Genomic DNA, 19,546 nt, shown 5'->3' with positions numbered 1-19,546 from the left:
CTTGGTCACAACTTCAGGCTTTTATTATGAAATTTAACAGCTGTTTACAGACGGCGACCACGACGCCCGCCCTTCCTCCTGGTAGAGTCTGATGGGATCGGAGTTACATCCTCTGGAAAACAGACAGGAAACAGGAAGTCAGGTGGTGAACCAGGATATAAGCGCCCCCAGCTTTAGTAAACCAGAGTTCTACTCTTAAATATTGAATTTAATTGTTTAAGATTTTAAGCTTAGTTAAATGTAGCTGCTGTAGATGGCAGGAACACTCCAGTCTGGAATCTAAACAAGCAGATATGCTAATGCTAGCGTGTAGCACGCTCACGACCAGCGGGGTTGTGAATGACTCAACTGTTGGTGTGGGGCAGAGCTACCTGGAGTCTGGCTACAGGTCTGCTGCAAACTATGGCAAGCCGTTGTAGCATGTTTTAATACAAGCCAAGCCTCTAAGAGGTCATTGTGCTCTGCAGATCAGTTCCTGCTTACTGTCCCTCTGGAACGAGTTACCCCTCATCTCCATCACTGGCTGCTTTCAAGAGTCTCTTGAAGACTCATCATAATTTGGTGTTCGGTGACTGGTTTTATGTTTGCTCTTTACTGACTTTTATTTTCTGATCCTAGATTTACAGTTTTTACGTGGGATGAAGGGAACTACACAACACCCAATTTAATGCATAATGAGCCTTTTATAATAGTTTTTAGCAACAGACCATGAACCATGGTCAAATATTCCAATACTGATGGCTGCCGCCCTAATAACGCCACAACAAAATTCCCATGATGCTTTAGGAAACGTACCGATGCGTCCAATCTTCATCCCAGAGCGAGCCAGAGCCCGGAGAGCCGACTGAGCTCCAGGTCCAGGAGTCTTTGTCCTGAAAGACACACACACACACATAAGACCCTGACAGGCCAACTTCTTGCCCCACCACATCCAACTGTACATCTCCTTTAAGCCCCATGAGGTGTCTAAGCTGCAGCTGTTGCATCCACTAAGGGCTGGCAACAGAAGAGCGCGTTCCTCACCGACACGTTAAAAAGCTTAGCTAGCTGCTAACAGCTGTAGCAACACCAGTAATGGTGGTGATGTCATTACCTTTAGAACACGTTTGTACGTATTTTTGCTCGAATTACAAACTAATGATTTACTTCATCGCGCTTCGTTTGTGTTAATAAAGACGCTCCTCTTCAGCGGACCAGCCTGTTACGTGCACACCTCAGCAAGCTAACGTCCTGACCGAGGCTGTTGAGAGCATGTTGGTCACCAGACTCCTGTCCATGGTCGGTAAGGTTTCAGAGATGATCAACCCAGGTTACCATGACGACTACCTACCAGGCTGATCCTACTTCACCACCATGATGGAAAAGAAATAAGAACAACCTAGTGTGTGTTTCTCTCTGGACACAAATAAACAAACATTGATGGAAGATAACGTGTTTATGATAAATAAAAAGGTTACTGACTGAACAATCTCATTTTTAAAGCATAACTCATTTTCTGTGTTAAATCGTAACCTACTTTATGTGACGGGCTTCAGCTGACGCCTGTCGAGCACCGCTGGTCTACATTTCAGCGTTTCTTTACCACCGTGGCTTAATGACGACATTCCCATGGCACTACGAGGTGCGTGCTTGTCTCCTCTCCGTTGTCCTAACACGAGTTAGAGCTCAAACTACGAACTGACCAGAGTTCGATTAGACCCGTGGGGCTTACTCTGCTCAGGCTTGGAGTCGGATGGCACAAGCAGGGAGGAGCTGTCTGGAGGTCTACACAGGACAGCAGACCCCCAGACGAGATGCGGTTATAACAGAACTGTCTTAAAACTCCTCTCTAACATTTCCCCAGTGGATGATACGGGAACCAGTGAAACTTCCTCTATGGAGAATCTCATTCTGTGTTCAGAAATTCTTCTCATGTGGGTCGGAGCCGAAGAACGTCACATGCTTCTCCACTTTTTATTTTAACGAGTGAACAGAAAACGATCACCACAGATGCGAGCCCTTGGTTTTTCCGTGAGTAACACTGGTGAACAGTTGGGCCACGGCTCTAGTGCCCCGCCCACTGGACCAGCTGTGTGATGGTGGTCTTTGTAGTTTATAAGCTGCTGATCAGGCTGAAGCAAACATTTCTCCTGTGAACTACATTTACTGTGCATCTTCATCCCTTCTGTCATTCTTTTTCAAACGGTTTATTTTTTCTACTCTGAAGCTGGAATTTCCGAGCAGAAAGCAAACGCACCATTAGCGATGTAAACAAAAGCTTAACTATCAAGCTAACGTTATCTTAGCAGAAACTCCGGCTATGAGGATGTGTGTGCCCTAATAAGCCACAGGTTTTCTGTTGTACCACACCATGTTGTTAGAAACACAAAACTTTGCTGTTTATTTATAAATCTGTGATATTTGGTACATTTATGACACACAGGATGCCAGGTTTGCGCTCTGGGGGCGATGACGTATGCTGGTTGCACATGGAAGAACAGCTATTGGCGCTAGTGTTCGTTTACGAGCTCACCATATTAATAATGAAGTAAAATGCAGCATCATGCTGCTTTTGGGTGTGATTTCCAGTCAGAGGGCAACAAGGGGTGTGATGTGAGGTACACAGCTTTCCCACTGGCAAGAAGAGGAGAAAGCAGTGGGAAGATGCCTGTGGACGGACACAACTTTCCAAAGATCCCAACATTTTTCTCCTGATGCGTTTGAGGCTCACAGTCGACCACGACTACTTAAAGAGCTCACCAGAGCGGCTGGGTATAAGAGAACGTGGAAACTAAATGCTTTAGTGACCATTTTCCCACACAAGGAGCCTAAACGCCCTCGGAGAGAGGAGAGATGCTGGACGCTCTCCTGAGCCGACTAGGGTCGTCACGGTGTGAAAATGTAACCTCACGGTTATTGTGACCAAAATGACCACGGTTTTCTGTATTATCGCGGTATTTTTTTAAACGTGTTACATTTTCACACAACTAAATAAACCCTGTATATCAGGAAAATATTGTCCTCAGTTTGTGTCTAAATTTAGCCTAAAATGTGTTATTTTGTAATTATGTTGTTTATTTGTTTACATTTTTCCCCTTTAGTCTTTAAAATACCAATTTTTGCCCATAACTTCTTATTTTTTGCCTGTTTGATGTCATCATTTAAAAAATATTAGACCAGATGATACTCAGTACTCAAGTAGCCTTCTAATCAGATACTTTTTTACCCTTACTTGAGTAATAAACCCTATATCAGGAAAATATTGTCCTCGGTTTGTGTCCTTCCAGTGAGCTTTGCAGATGTGGGAAAAAGTCATGAGATTTGAAGCGTTGCTGCCTTTCACAGACACTTTTTCTGCTCGTGCTGCAAACAGGATAGCCGTCTTCTATCAGCTGTCCCTCGGCATTCTTCAAATTTCCAAAAGATGCCCGTACTTCCCACTTTGTCTTCTTTGAGGGATAATAAACGTCCTGAGTGCTGCCGTCTCCTCCTTTAGCCATTATTTCAGCTTTAGCTTCAAGAAAGTTTTGGTTGTAAACAACAAAGTGCGCATGTGCCGCCGGCAACTTCAGCAGATGATACGGTGGCTGGTAAGGGTCACCGCGCCTACACCGCAGCCACGGTAATCCACCGAGATAATATAGTTTTAAAAAAACAAGACGGTTATTATTGTCAACCTTTTTACCGGGGTTTACTGCTACACCGGTTACCGTGACAACCCTAGAGCAGACAACCCGCTCCTGCAGCTTCTGTCACGTTCAGCGAACCATCGGACACGCCACTCGTCACGGACGAAGCTGAACATTCGCCTCTCCCGACAGTAAAACAAGCAGTAAGTGTAGCAACAGGGTTCTCCACATATACATCTGCAACAACGATCAAAGTCGTTTCACTGAATATCCTCATCTACACGAGAGCTCTGGATGCTAACATTCTCCTAAACCATTGGTCATTAAATAAGTTTGATTACGATAGCTTACCGTTAACTTCTGCTGACACAAATGTGAGCACTATCCCTCTCGGTTACCATGGAGACGCATTTGCCGCAGTACCGGTTTTGTCCTGCTCTCGCTTCATCCCACCCTTCATGTTGATGCTCGTTTTGTGAAACATGGTCAGTGATGTCATCATTAATGTTTTGCTCTGGTTCAAACTGAAAAGGCGGAACAGTCACTACTGGGTCCCAAAGCCGCCGGTGCAACCGAGCTACAGCCATGTGACATCACTACCCAGAGTGCAGTGCGACGCTAACTACAACGGCGACCTACGAGTCAAACAATGTTTACAAATGTTATAAAAATGAAGACATTAAGGTTTTTACACCATTTTAATACAACTGATACTAACATTTATCTTTTAAAAAACACGGTTTTGTAACCTGCTTCCTTTAGATTAAGACGCCTCACACTCAGATCTTTGCTGCCGGTTTCATCATCACCCAGTTACCCCTCCCAGTTAGTGAAGTGGACTAAAACATGCTTTTTCGCTGCCGTTTACAACTCGCCATGTTACTGACATTATGCCAGCGTGGGTACCGAAAGGCACCGTTTCACATGACGTGAATTGGCGCTCACTCGGTACCATGAGATTGGGTTGGCGCCTTAAAAAGTACAGAATTCGGTACCCACTACTAGTCACCACCCTCTCCTTATTCTGCTCTATCAAGCCTTCCTTTGCCAAGACCCACTGATGGCCTAATACTTATTTTCTCTTTACTCGTATTTTTTATCACTAATTCTTATTTTCCCCATTTGTATGAAAAGTTGTAATCATATTTTATTTTTAATTGTTGTTCTCGTGAAGCTCCTTGTGACTGTTATCTTGTGAGTTATGTAAAAGGCCGTTTCTTCTTCTTCACCACAGGTAAGCCTACCTGTTGCCCCCAGTGGCTCTCAGCTTGATGTGCAACGCTGTGATTCCCAGCTCTTTGCAGCGCTGAGCCACATCCTGAGCTGCCAACATGGCGGCGTACGGAGATGACTCGTCACGGTCAGCCTTCACCTTCATCCCTCCGGTCACGCGGCAGATAGTCTCCCTAGAAACAAGCACACCAGTCAGAAGCCACACCCCCTCTCCCCAGCAGGCAGAACCAGTTTGGGACTGACGTACTTTCCAGAGAGGTCTGTGACGTGGACGAAGGTGTCGTTGAAGGAGGCGAAGATGTGACAGACTCCAAATACGTTTTCTCCTTCAGCCACCTGAGGACCCAAGCTGATCACCTGCTCCTCCTTCTTCTCTTTCCCTTTGCGAGGAGCCATGTCTGCTGAGATTCAGGAGGGGGAGGAGTCAGACATCACCAACAGAACAATGAAAGGAAACACAGAGAGCTAGATCTGACAGGGTTTGCCGTCGGGGTTTGCACGCTCCGTCCCGCAGCGCTCCTCTGTGACAGCGGGGGTGCACACGATCCGCTGCTGTTTCTCACCAGTATCAGCTGATAGAGGCCTTTAGTTTCATTGCGCCGTTCGTGTCAGCGGACACGGTAGGGTCGGGGCATGACGCTTAAGCACTGGGGGAAACCCTGCCTGAGCTCTGATTGGTCTAACATGGTTCTGAGATCACTGCTGTTGCTCTGAACCTGAACTCTAACAAAATCCAAATAGTGGTCCCAGGTCTGACCTGTACACCCCCAAGCCTGGTTCTGATGCACACACCAACAGAAGGGATGCTCTGGTCCGCACTGGCAAAAATCACCTCTCTCACACACACACACTTATATCTAACCAGTCAGGTGAGCACAGCAAGACCGTCTCCTCTGGATCAACAGAAGACACCCTGTTCCCCACAGACCTGGACCCTGAAGAGCATGCTGGACCAATGAACAGATAAAACCAGTGTCCCCAGTTACAACCAGAGAGCAGCATTTCAGTGAGCCAGCTGCTGTTCGGGTCGGGTCAGACCCATAAACTACTGAGCCAAGGAATTATTGAATGTTTTGACTACCAGAACCAGAAGTTTCATCCCGTTACCATAGTAACCTGGAAACAGTTGGACCACGTGCCAGCACTCAGCAACTCACCCTTAGACCAATCAGGTAGCTTTTAAAACATTCTGACCAATGAGAGTCCTGTATCTACTGGTACCGTTTGCAGACCTGCAGGAGCCGGAAGGACCCAGAACATCAAAATAACGGAACCGACACCGTCAGTCCCCGTGGCCTGGTCCTGATCCCCATCTGAATCTGAAGGACCCACCCGAACCAGAACCGTCGCTAGTAAGCTAACCGATGCTAGCCGTCGGCTCCTCCGGTTCAGACCCGATAAAACCTCAACTGCGCAGAAAATCCCGGGTTAAACTACGTGCAGCTCACCTGAGCCTGGACGCGGTAACGAACCTGATTTAGCTACCCGCTCCGGCAAATAACAAAGATGGCGACGCGGAGCAGCCGAGCAACACAACACCCCAAAACATCTTTTTCATGTTTAACAGAGAAGCGATTCTGGTTCCGCAAGACCCAAACACCGTTCACACGTCCGCAGACAGACCCGAGGTGGGCAGATGGTTACCTAGAAATCAGATTACAAACGGATTCATTCTCCGAGAGGGCTCACCTGAGTGCGTCTCTTTGCCGAGCAGAAACAAGAAAGGAAAGAACTTCCGCTTCCGGTGGCAAACATATCGACTTCCTGCCCGTTAAACCCACTGTTGCCACCAAGTGGTTCTCTTTTCAAATATGGATACTGTACGTTTCATCCAGATATGTTTTATTTTTTAACTTTATTTCAATCTTCGTTTTCACATACAATCAGTTTAAAATGTAACCTGCATTCAGCGTACTGAAGAATAAAGCAGATACAAATGACCTCACTTGAGGAAAATAAAAATTACATTTAGAACTCGCAACAATTACCACATGACACCATAAAATAGATTATGATGCAAAATAATAATAAAATAAAATATTAAAAAAATAAAATGTTCAGAGGTTGATATTTCAGCGTTATATTTCAAACATGTTTGATTCATTGGACTGTAATTTAAAGAACAAGAAACTCAGACATTGTTTCGTACAACTCAGTTATAGATTGGTTATTTCCTGATAATACTTTTAGAGATATTATAAATTGTTTTATTTCATTTTTAAAATGGCTTGATGTTTTTCCATTTAGTTTTATGTATATGGTATTTTCCCATGATGAAAATAATGTTCACCATTTTAGATATCTTTTTTGGCAGAGCATCCATGTAGATCAACACTTTAGATTTGTTAAGCCATACATCATTTCTCTCAATATTTAATAATCGATAAACATCTCCCCAAAACCCAATTGTTACTGAACACGAGAAGAAAATGTGCTCAATAGTTTCACATTCTGTCATACAAAAAACACACTGATTCACTTCAAAATTAAATCTTTTTCTTAATGTTTCGGCAGCAGGATTGATATTATGTATTATTTTGAATTGAATTTCTTTCAGCTTGGGTGCTATTGGCCATTTAAGAACGTTGCAAAATGGCTTTGTTAATGTAGTTTCATTTCCTGTGATTTTTATTTTCGTTGATTTTTCAATATCATAGAATAACCTTTTTTTTTAACATACTTCCAAGTTTTGTTATTACATTTCTGTTCACCTAATTTAAATTTGCCAATTTTCAACTCAGGAAGTTTAACTACCACATTTGAATGAAGCAAGATATTTTTAACCATGAATTTTAAGGGAAGTGGAATAGCTCTACTGATTTGATTAAACTCTCTAACAGAGCATTTAAAATTAAATTTTTCAACAAAACATTCAAATTGTAACAAATTGCCATTTTTATCCATCAAATCTGTCACATATAAAATCTTTTTGTCATACCATTCTTTTTTTAATATAGTCTTCCTAATAATTACACAAGGTGAAGCTGTGTGGTGTAAAGTTGTGGCTGAATATCATTTTCCAGTAGAGCAGTATTTGTTTATGGAAGTCAGATAGTTTGATTGGTAATTTAGATATTTCAAAGTCACATTTTAACAGGAATTCTAATCCTCCAACCTTTTGGAAAATATATTTTGGTACGTGGAACCATATAAAATGTGGTTGTATTAAAAAAGCTTTTAACCAGTTTAGCTTAAGTACACCAATCATGGCTTCAGAATCAGCAGCCTTTAGTTCACCATGTTCGTAGTCTTTAACCATCACAGACTTTTTAAGGTAGTGTGTCTTGTTCTTCCACATAAAATAAAAAATGGTCGAGTTAAGTTTTTTATCAATGGGGGGTGGGGGGTGGGGGGGTGGACATAAAGAGACTCACTCCGCCATCTTAACTCCTCTCCCTAAAAGATATGTTTTCTTTTTGGGTTCGTATTTAAACGTAAAAATTTAGCACCGTTTCACTTTAACCCTAACAACAAAGTGTTGAATATAAAAGCAGAACAAAGAACCAGCTATTTAAAATAACAATATCTAACATGGTAATAGGATAACTCACTTTGACTATTAAACAAGCCAAGCTGTTGTTCTGAAAATCAAAAACTCAGGATTTAGGAAATCTGGTTAAATTAATACAGCAGCTACCAAACAATGTTCTCTAGATGTTTAAGGAGAGGAAATGCATCAAGCCTCTTTCACACCCAATGGACCACATCCGGCAGGCTTCTGGGGAAACTTTATGTTCATACTGCTCATCAAGATGGGTCAGTTCTCTTGTTGGCTCTTCCTTCTTCCATCTCAGGAACGTTGCTAAGCTGAGTCCCATTCTGTCCCGCTCTGAACTTGAGACAGTTCTCCACACCTTCATCTCCTCACGCTTAGACCACTGTAACTCTCTTTTCACGTGTCTGAGCAGAACCTCCCTGAACCGTCTACAGGTGGTTCAGAACGCCTGTGCTCGGCTTCTGACCAAGTCCTCCAAACACACCCACATCACCCCGCTTCTCCTCCAGCTTCACTGGCTGCCAGTCAACTTCAGGGTTCATTTCAAGATCCTGGTTCTGGTCTATAGGGCCTTACATGGACAAGCACCATCTTACATTGGTGATCTTCTTAGTCCCTACACCCCCAGCAGGTCCCTGAGGTCCAGTGATCAAAGCCTACTGGTTGTGCAGCACCAGGCTAAAGACCAAAGGTGACAGATCATCTGCTGCTGTGGCCCCCAGACTCTGGACCTCTCTCCCCCTGAGCCTGAGACCAGTGGACTTAGTGGTCTCCTTTAAACTCACCTGTTCAGGCTTTGGTAGGACCTTTGGTTCATCCACTTCTTCCTGATGCTTTTTCTACCAATTCTGTGTTTTTAGGGATCCCGTGGTTGCCTTTTTTCATTTTTATTCACATTTTTTAAGCGTAATGTTTATAACAATTTCCTCTATTTGTTTTTCTTATCTTTGTGACTTGTATTGCGAGAGGCGCTAAAAACTAATCCTTTCTGCTCTGTGCTGAAACGGTTTTTCAGTAGCAGCATTAAACAGTTTAAAAGACAGCTGAATATATGAAGGAAGAGTTATGTGTAAATAGTAAAAATACTAGCTACTAGCTAGGATGATTAGCATTCAGATACTTTTAGACATTAGTGTGTGTGTGTGTGTGTGTGTGTGTGTGTGTGTGTATACACCATACCATATCAACTTTATTTGTATAGCACTTAAAACGCAGGACCAAAGAGCTGTACACAGAACAAATAAAAACAACAGAATCTAGAATAATTACAGCAGCCAGAGTTAAAACAACAAACTAAGCAGACTAAAATGTGGTAAATTAATTACGACGCTTAAGAGAGTGTTCAAACTCTGCATCTCAAAGGTTTGTTGTTGTTCTTCTTCTTCATCATCTTCTTCTTCTTGAATTTCTTTTTCGCCCACAAAGTGGTGCATTGCAGCCACCTACTGACTTAGGAGAACTTCCGTTTTAGATTTATTTCCGTTTTCGTATAACTTCCATTGTGGCTTTTGTTGTGTTGTATTTCGTTGACCCTTCTGGGCCACTGTATATTAGCGACATTTTAGAATGCAAATAAAGTGGAAAATGTCTAGAAATCAACTTCTAGTTCAAATGACCTATAGCTCCACCTCATCTATCCACCACCCCCACCCCCCGAGCATCCCATGGACCACTGCATCACAGGCAGATGACAGGTGTATAAGCATAAGGGGGACACAGCCACTAGAATATGTCGTTAAAACCTTCAAAGGGTTGGTTCTGTGAGGGTTTAAAACATGACTGTGAAACATCTAAAATCTTCTGCTCATTCAGATATGACAATAATTGGTTATAGACACATTTTACAAGTACGTTTGAAACAAATGACAGATTAGAAATGGGTCTAAAACAGAGGGCTCAACAACTTGTTTAGGAAACTTGGTACTGATTGTCTTAATGACCTGAACTGTGTGAAGCTCCTTGAGACGACTCCGGTCCTGACTTGGTTATATAAATAAACTCGAATTGATTCTGAGTCAGCGACTGTTTTCTTTGCTAGGCGTAAATATCTGTAACCAAGTCAGTAAAACCCTGTAACATGCAGGACCTGCTGGAAAACCAGAAGTCTCACCTCTAGAGGTTTTATCCTCGTAAAACAAGTCAATAAATACATTAAATATAAGCTCAACATGTGCCTTGCTCACGGTTGTGATGTAATGTTGTTACATATAACACAGTCATGATAAACAAACCATGAAATAATGAAATAAATCATCAAATGTGTAGATATAATTTAAATAACTTACATATTTTTATTCATGTTCATGTTATTAAGTATTTAAAATATGTAATGATACATTTATAAACATTATTTACTGCTTTAGTTATTTATTGAATTGTGTCACTTTTGGCTCTCCATACTTGCAACAGAAACTCATGTAATAATTAGACTTTCCTACTTTCATTATGGTCCGTAATCTATGGCCTAAAGTCAGCTACCTCTACTGTGTCATTAGGGCTAAAGTAGATAATCTGGGAATAACAATGCAGTTTATCATTCAGCAGGATGACACTGGCGGCTCCAAATTCCTGAGATTACAAGGAATCTCATCCTAAGTTTGTCCTGATCCATGACTGGGAAGGAGCTGGAATATCCACACAGAGCAGAGCTGCTTTACTGCGAGGTCCGCGGTAATACTTCTAATATTACTAATGAGTTTATGATCGACGGTGAAGCTAAAGGCATTAATCACTGAACAGGAATGCAGCTTTCAGTCTGAGAGCCGACGTCCGCTCAGACTGCTCACCTCTCTCATGGAAAACCTGCATCTGTTCAGGTAGCTGTTCCTCCTCCTTCTCTGGAAGCCAGATGTCTCTCTGGAGGAAGACATGACTTCCTGCTACATGAATAAACACAAACAGCTCTTCCTGGGGACATTGATCCATGCAGGGATTTCACTCGGAAAGACAAAATGAAGCAGGAAGTGATTCCTGGGAGAGCACAGAAGATTTATAATCTACTCTGGTCCTGTAGACACTCCTGCAGCTTTCAGCTGCCTCAAACAACAACAACGTGGAAATAAACCAATCAGAGCTCAGCAGTCGTCCACTTCTCTTTATTCACACGATCATATCAAATACAATGCAGAAGAAATAACTCCAAAGATTACAAAAGAAGATGATAAAAAACACTCTTATCCTCACACACACACACACACATACACACACACACGTGCATGCACACACACGGCATGCAGCAGTAGTCCAGTTACAGTACAGGACAATATTTATCAGAGTGAGAACAGCTGAGAAGACGTCAGGAGGGAGATTATTAATCCTGCAGGGCATCAACGGGCAGAAACAGGATGAAAACTTCTGTCTGGGTCTGAAATCCCGAACATTTTGTTCATGGAACGGAAATCTGAAGTAAAGCTCATGCTGAGCAGACTAAAAGCTCAGAGTGAGGTGGTACGAGCCAGGATACATGAAGGTAACGTGTGTTTAGTTTAGTCACTGATGATGATGGCTCCATGGGGGGGGGGGGGGGACTCAGACACAAGGTGTGTCTCCGCTGCCGCTCACACACCTGAGGAACGTCTGCTCCTGCGGTGGATTTAATTCCGTTTCTGGCCCAAACGGCTCTCACGCCGTTAGGATGAAGGGGAGCGGCCTGTGTGCCGGTGCGGCTACGCCCGTCCACTTCAGCAGCTACGTTCCTGTCCAGTGTGCACTCAACTCTAGAACCGACACAGCTGCTGAGGAAAGACTGCGACATGACTTTCCTCTCCTGTGTTTACTTTCAGAAGTGGTTGCTAACTCCGCCCTGACAGGCTTCCAACCACAACACGCCAGAGGTGCTGGTCCTGGAGCTCCTCCCCAACATGTTCTAGCTGATTCCTGCTCCCACACACCTGGTCCAGTGGTTGGATCACCTGTTCAGTGGGTTCCACAGAAGCCCTTTGGTCATCTGGTGAACAGAGAAAGCTCTAGAACATATATGATGGTGGGCACCATTGATCTAGACGGTGTACAGGTGTAGCGGTGATCCAACACCCTTTTTAAGCCTCTTTCAGACTGAACGCACAACAGATGCAGTCCAGTTTTAGTTTGACTTCCTCATAGAGTCCAATCAGAGCGTTCACACTGCATGCAGATTGTCGTGAACTGGGCTTCTCTCTCGTGGTCCCAACATTCTTCTGACTCTTTTTAGTCCTCCTGCTTCCTTCCTGCAAGCAACTACAGCAGCAGCAGCAGAGGAAGCTCAACATGTCATGGTGACCTTGGCCATGGAGCCAGTCTTCACCAGGTGTTGGAGACTAGATCAGCTGGAGACGGACTCTGGCTTTCACACCTCCAGGTCCAGGGAGTGAGCAGCTAAGATCACACCCAGTTGCTCTCAAAGCCTCATGAAGGTTGGTTCCATCTGGTCCATCAGGTCACAGACGCCACCTTCCGTCTTCATGTCTTTCACTAGTCAACCATTATTGCTCTTCTCTGGTTGTTTTCTCTGCTCTCTGAAATTCTCCTTGGTCAAACTAGCATTTCCTCACAGCGTTATACTTGAGCTCATTCAGTTAGCAACCCTAGCTTAGCTGGAGCGTTATGTTTGCTAACAAAACAGCTGAAGCTAGCTTATCTCATCCTGTTTCCGTCCCGTTGAAGTCTGCAGCGCTGCAGGTGAGAACGTCTCACCCGCCTGAGCATCACGCTTCAAACCAAATTGGTAAACAAATCAGAAACCAAACTCTGAGAATCTGTGATCCGCCAGCGCCGCTGCTTTGGATCCCTTCACATTAAAAAGGAGATGTGGAGAAAACTGGAGCAACAGCAAATCTTCTAACATCAGTTTCATTTTCAAGCAAAAAAGTTTCTATAAAATGACATCCAGCCAGTTTCAGCGGGAGTTTCTTCACCACCCACCAGCGATTGATGCATTCAAGTGTCATAAAAGTTCACAGAGAAGGTTCTGAGAAGGTTCCGCTGTAGAACACAGCTGCGGTCTCTGCAGGTGCCATGTGAAGTCCCGGCTCAGGTCACACCGGCGTGTGTGAGATCTAACTGAAACTGAAACATCTGGTTCTGATCACAATGGTTTTTAGATCAGGTGCTGACTCTGTGGTTTCCACAGACTGGCCAATCAGGTGGTAGGGGAGGGACATCTTAAAGAGAGAGGAGCCTGACAGCTAGTTTCAGCTGTTTAACCAGGAGGCTGAAACAAAGATGCCTAAAAGCGAAATCTATTTCTCTAGTGACAATATAAACAATCAGCTGTTGGAGGAAGACCTGCAGAACTTAAACTACTGTAAGATGCTTCATATGTTGGCCCCGCCTCCTATGATGCCCCGCCCTGCCTGTCTAGTTATTTAGCTTAAGGACCGCTAGCTTGTTTTGGTTGTGTGTTTCCAGATCCGGGACGCCTATGGCTCAGAGATTAAGGTTGAGTAAAGACAAGGGCTGCGGTGGCAACACATTCAGCAGCCGCTAGCATGTTCAAATGCATATCATAGAAACCAAAATTATTTAGCTAATAGTTCACAAAAAGGAGTCACACACCCCACAACTGGAAGTCTGGTTGAAACATTAAAAAGCTTTCAAATGTACAAACGTGGTAGATACTGATGCTATAAATATCATTGTGAGAGTCTGATTGTACAAAGTTCTACATTCTCTCGACAGTACGAAGCTGATTATCGCTTCAGAGACAAACAACAGCTTAAAAGAGGCAGAATATCAAATTTGGCACCATCTGCATTTTGTTAGCTTATAGCTAACAGATGTTGCCTTCAGTCAAAGATTCTGTCAATGCTAATAACTGAAATCACCATAGCGTTGGAAAGCAGCCAAAATGCTGCAACCAATCAAAAGGCAATGGAGTCTGAAGCTAAAACACGAAACACTAAATCCAGCATGCAGGAAACAAGTGATCTGTACAGAACATCATCACAGAGGAGGAAGAACCCCCAGCTCTCTACGAAGAATTCACACAGCTGCTTTATGCTCTTTTGTTCTCAAACCTGACAGATAAAGAAAGAAAAATCCCTGACTGAAACATGACCTGTCACTATAGGACCCAACCCATCATTCTGAAACACGACCCGTTGCTCTGAAACATGACCTGTTGATCTGAAGTATGACCCCGTTGCTCTGAAACATGAACATCACTCTGGAATATGACCCGTTGCTCTGAAACATGAACATCACTCTGGAATATGACCCGTTGCTCTGAAACATGAACATCACTCTGGAATATGACCCGCTACTCTGAAACATGACCATCGCTCTGAAACATGACCATCGCGCTGAAACATGACCATCGCTCTGAAACATGACCATCGCTCTGAAACATGACCATCGCTCTGAAATATGACCCGTTGCTCTGAAACACGACCATCGCTCTGGAATATGACCCGCTACTCTGAAACATGACCATCGCTCTGAAACATGACCATCGCGCTGAAACATGACCATCGCTCTGAAACATGACCATCGCTCTAAAGCACAGCCATTGCTCTGAAACAAGACCCATTGCTCTGGAACATGACCATCGCTCTGAAACGAGACCTGTCGCTCTGAAATATGACCATCATTCTCAAACAAGACCTGTCGCTCTGAGACATGACCATCGCTCTGAAACATGACCATTAATCTGAAACGAGACCCGTTGCTCTGAAACACGACCATCGCTCTAAAGCACAGCCATTGCTCTGAAACAAGACCCATTGCTCTGGAACATGACCATCGCTCTGAAATGAGACCTGTCGCTCTGAAATATGACCATCATTCTCAAACAAGACCTGTCGCTCTGAGACATGACCATCGCACTGAAACATGACCATTAATCTGAAACGAGACCCGTTGCTCTGAAACATGACCATCGCTCTGAAACGAGACCCGTTGCTCTGAAACATGACCATCACTCTGAAATATGACCCGTCGCTCTGAAACACGACCATCGCTCTGAAACAGATCTGTCCCTCTGAAACATGACCATCGCTCTGAAACGAGACCTGTCACTCTGAAATATGACCATCGTTCTCAAACAAGACCTGTCGCTCTGAAACACGACCATCCCTCTGAAATGAGACCAGTCGCTCTGAAACGTGACCATCGCTCTGAAAAGTGACCCGTCGCTCTGAAACATGACCTGTTGCTCTGAAACATGACCCATTGCTCTGAAACAAGACCCGTTGCTCTGAAACATGACCCGTTGCTCTGAAACATAACCATTGCTCTGAAACTTGACCATCGCTCTAAAACATGACTCGTCGATCTGAAACATGACTATCGCTCTAAAACGAGACCCGTCACTCTGAAACATGACCATCGCTCTGAATCATGAACATCACTCTGAGACAATGACCATCGCTCTGAAACGAGACCTGTCACTCTGAAACATGACCATTGCTCTGAAACGAGACCCGTCACTCTGAAACATGACCATTGCTCTAAAACGAGACCCGTCACTCTGAAACATGACCATTGCTCTGAATCATGAACATCACTCTGAGACATGACCATCGCTCTGAAACGAGACCCGTCACTCTGAAACATGACCATTGCTCTGAAACGAGACCCGTCACTCTGAAACATGACCATTGCTCTGAAACGAGACCCGTCACTCTGAAACATGACCATCGTTCTGAATCATGAACATCACTCTGAGACATGACCATCGCTCTGAAACGAGACCCGTCACTCTGAAACATGACCATTGCTCTGAAACGAGACCCGTCACTCTGAAACATGACCATTGCTCTGAAACGAGACCCGTCACTCTGAAACATGACCATCGTTCTGAATCATGAACATCACTCTGAGACATGACTATCGCTCTGAAATGAGACCCGTCACTCTGAAACATGACCATTGCTCTGAAACGAGACCCGTCACTCTGAAACATGACCATCGCACTGAATCATGAACATCACTCTGAGACATGACCATCGCTCTGAAACGAGACCCGTCACTCTGAAACATGACCATTGCTCTGAAACGAGACCCGTCGCTCTGAAACATGACCATCACTCTAAAACGAGACCTGTTGCTCTGAAACATGAACATCACTCTGAAATGAGACCCATCGCTCTGAAACAAGACCCGTCGCTCTGAAACGTCACCATCACTCTGAAACATGACCATCGCTCTGAAATGAGACCCGTCGCTCTGAATCACGACCATCGCTCTGAAACGAGACCCGTCGCTCTGAAACATGACCATCGCTCTAAACTGAGACCTGTTGCTCTGAAATATGACCATCGCTCTTAAATGAGACCCGTCGCTCTGAAACATGACCATTGCTCTGAAATGAGACCCGTCGCTCTGAAACATGACCATCGCTCTAAATCGAGACCTGTTGCTCTGAAACATGACCATCGCGCTGAAACGAGACCCGCTGCTCTGAAACATGACCCAACTCACAGTAAGGTTTACAGGTCAAACAGTTCTGTTTTTTTTTTTTTTTTTTTTCATTTTTGTTCCTATAATTTTCTGATTCATTGAACTTTGACACTTCTGGGACTCTGATTGGCTGTTAATTGGAACAGTTCCGGTCTGCTGAATGGGCTAAACAGGAAGCCCAGAGTCGTGCTGACCAATGGGCAACTAGGGGCTTGATCCAGAACGCAGGAAACTCATTGACTCCCATGTTTAAAAAGCCCATTCACAGCAGAAAAATACATGTTTACAGCCTGGTTGAGAAACCAGTTCTAGGTTTAACAGATCTAGTTTACACTCATGACAACTCTGAGGGGGGTGAATTTTGTTGTTACTCACTTGTTTAAATGCAATTTAAGCTAGAAATTATGAATAATTAGGGGTGGGTCTACTTGACTGAAAGGTAGCAGCAATAGCAGCTAGTCCTCCTGCTTGCTCCAAAGAAGGCCTCGGCCTCACATTAAAAGTGTTTCAGCCAAGAAGGCTGAGGGTAGCATGGTCACTCAACCACGTTTTTCTGGCTAAAAGCTCCCACCAACCTCTGTTAGCTTCAGTTAGCTCAGTACCTTCATAGCTACATCAGCTTTTGATGGGTGCCAATCATCAACACTCAGCTCCATTTTTGTTTTTCCTGAGAGTGATGAGACACATGATGCAGCCATGACGGCAGTGGTGATAGCCACCCATCGGGCTTCAATCCAACTCTTCAGAAGCTGTTTATTTCATAAATACTGTCATTGGTGCTGACGCATTTTAATTCTGTCAGTCAGGGAATATTTCTTTCTTTTTACTTTTCTTGAATTCATAGCTTCCTTCATGCTGTTTACCTTTTTGCTCTTTAATGTCTTCTGTACCATTCTGTCCCTCTCTACTTGAGGAGAGCAGGCAGCTTGTTAAGAAATGTTAGGCTTTTGTTGTGTGGGCGAGAGGAGTGGGAGGAGAAGGAGGAGCGTGGCTGCTTGTGGAGGCACCTGAAGCTCCTTGAGCCTAAAGGAAGCAGAGAGACTTTTAATGAAATGGTGTGATGGTCTGAGTCAAAGATGCTGATTTGATTTTAGGCCAAATTATCTCAACGGCATCACTTCAACCAGCTGTTCCTATCAACGCTGGATCCCCCCCACTGATCACATCATCAGAGCAGAGATCCAGATGTCTAAAGAGGCCCTGTCTTCTTCTGAACCCGTCTGTAAAAAGAAGAGCTTCAGTCATTATTAGAAGCTTTACAAATTAAACTATAAAAAGTAAAGATGCTGAATTGACAATGAAACTTGAGATAATTGGTCTGAAAATGATCAGTTACCATAGCAACTTAGTGATGTGTTACGTTATCAGCAGCAGCAGCAATACCAGCATCGCCCCAACTACAAACCCCAAATTATTATTGATTGGTTCTGTGAGGTCAGACCTCTGCACATGCTCAGTAACATCCTACAGCTAACGGTGTCCCTCTGCTTCCAGGATCAGGGCTAAGCCAAGCAGAGACAGGCTCTGGCCACAGGGGGGCGCTGTGGTTGTGTGCAGGAGAAAAGGTTGCTGCACAGAGGTGTGTGTGTGTGTGTGTGTGTGTTGGGGGGAGGGGGGGTGTTGGCCATGCCCTGTGTTTCCTTCTCCTCCAACTTCTCAAATAAAATCCTGAATGGCTGGTGTGAGATGCCTGGTCAGCTGGTTGCCAAGGTGACGGCTGCCCCATCGGAGATCCACCCACTCTGGAACAGGAGGTTAGCTAACAAAGGATGAAAAACAACGACAAATTAATGATCTGAAATGAAAGAACTGATGTTTGATGCTAAAGCGCCCCTGCTGTGCAGGAGTCCAGGTCCACTCCCTCTGCAGGAGTCAGTGCTTCTACATGATGCATAAATGATGTTCTTCAGTAGTTACGAGCTACAGAGCTTCCTGTTTCCTGTTCATTTCAAACAAAAAGGTTCAAACACCTGGATTGTCCATCTCACAATGTATCAACCATTACAAATGAAAATTAAAGCTGCAAGCAGCGTCGTTCGGCCCTCGCAGTTCTGTCCCACTCCGTCCTGGCTGGCTGCCCGGGACACCCGGCCACGTCCGCGGAACAGAGACGTCAACCACCCTGACACCAGAAACCGCGAACTGTCTCATCGTCCGCACCTCTCCCTGATTCAACATCTCCTCTGAGCCCACCATAAAATTACACATCTCACCACTAGAGGATACTATATATTTACCACACTGGTGGTGTGATGCCAGAGACCAAGTTTAATGCTATTCTGACCACGTTTTTTGAAGTTATTAAAGGTAAAAGTTATCTAGGGGACACTGTGACGAACTACAGAAAAATCCCATTGAGGTCAGCTTTGGTTGACAAAGATGGTTTTGTGGTAGTTTGGCATCAATCAGACGTTGCATGTAATTTCAAGAGCCAGAGATCTGAAAAGGGGCTGAGCTAAAGGGGTTTGAACCAACAAACACATCAATGTGTTGGGTGCAGTCATGTGATGAAACAAGCCAAGTTTAATGCCATTCTGACCTTGTATTAGGAAGTAATTACCTTTTAATCTTATCTAGGGGGCGCTGTGACCAATTACATAAAAATCCCATTCAGGTCCTCTTAAGGAGTCAAAGATGGTTTTGTGGTAGTTTGGCATCAATCAGACATTGCGTGTGCTTTCTAGAGTCAGAGAGCTGAAAGGCCGCGGAGCTAAAGGGATTTGAACCAACAACCACATCAATGTGTTTGGTGCAGTCACGTGATGTCACAAGCCAAGTATAATGCCATTCTGACTTTGTCTTTAGAAGTTAATAAAGTTTGAACCTATCTAGG

General features: G+C 44.1%; 2 protein-coding genes across 5 annotated transcripts in view; both read right to left on the bottom strand.

Moving 5' to 3' along the window:
* Positions 1 to 5: 5 nt before the first annotated feature.
* Positions 6 to 6,627, bottom strand: rps14 (ribosomal protein S14). 4 transcript variants are annotated; one of them, XM_015961996.2, is made up of 5 exons: positions 6,531 to 6,627; positions 5,089 to 5,242; positions 4,853 to 5,014; positions 796 to 872; positions 6 to 112 (listed from the first exon to the last, which is right to left on the bottom strand). In XM_015961996.2, the coding sequence occupies exons 2-5, from the start codon at positions 5,235 to 5,237 to the stop codon at positions 45 to 47; spliced, it is 456 nt and encodes a 151-aa protein (XP_015817482.1). In that variant the 5' UTR covers positions 5,238 to 5,242; positions 6,531 to 6,627; the 3' UTR covers positions 6 to 44. The 4 variants fall into 4 exon arrangements, with proteins under 4 accessions (XP_015817482.1, XP_015817483.1, XP_070411552.1 ...); XM_015961997.2 differs by having other exon boundaries at positions 5,089 to 5,239; XM_070555451.1 differs by lacking the exon at positions 6,531 to 6,627 and adding an exon at positions 6,486 to 6,521.
* Positions 6,628 to 15,446: 8,819 nt separating this feature from the next.
* Positions 15,447 to 19,546, bottom strand: part of camk2a (calcium/calmodulin-dependent protein kinase II alpha) — a 56,308-nt gene continuing 52,208 nt past the window's right edge. Inside the window, exon 18 of the mRNA XM_054730998.2 lies at positions 15,447 to 18,472. Within this exon, the coding sequence (XP_054586973.1) occupies positions 18,469 to 18,472 (4 nt within the window). The 3' untranslated portion in view covers positions 15,447 to 18,468. The remainder of the gene's footprint in view (positions 18,473 to 19,546) is intronic.

Source organism: Nothobranchius furzeri, chromosome 10, assembly GCF_043380555.1.
Source record: "Nothobranchius furzeri strain GRZ-AD chromosome 10, NfurGRZ-RIMD1, whole genome shotgun sequence".
In the NCBI taxonomy this organism is placed as follows: domain Eukaryota; kingdom Metazoa; phylum Chordata; class Actinopteri; order Cyprinodontiformes; family Nothobranchiidae; genus Nothobranchius; species Nothobranchius furzeri.
This window is presented reverse-complemented; position numbering and strand designations above follow the sequence as displayed.

Excerpts from the sequence above, each read along its gene's own strand:
- rps14 (XM_015961996.2), bottom strand. The coding sequence starts at position 5,237 with ATGGCTCCTCGCAAAGGGAAAGAGAAGAAGGAGGAGCAGGTGATCAGC. Across the intron at positions 5,015-5,088 it reads GTCACAGACCTCTCTGGAAA|GGAGACTATCTGCCGCGTGA; the intron begins GTACGTCAGTCC and ends GCTTGTTTCTAG. Across the intron at positions 113-795 it reads GATGAAGATTGGACGCATCG|AGGATGTAACTCCGATCCCA; the intron begins GTACGTTTCCTA and ends TCTGTTTTCCAG.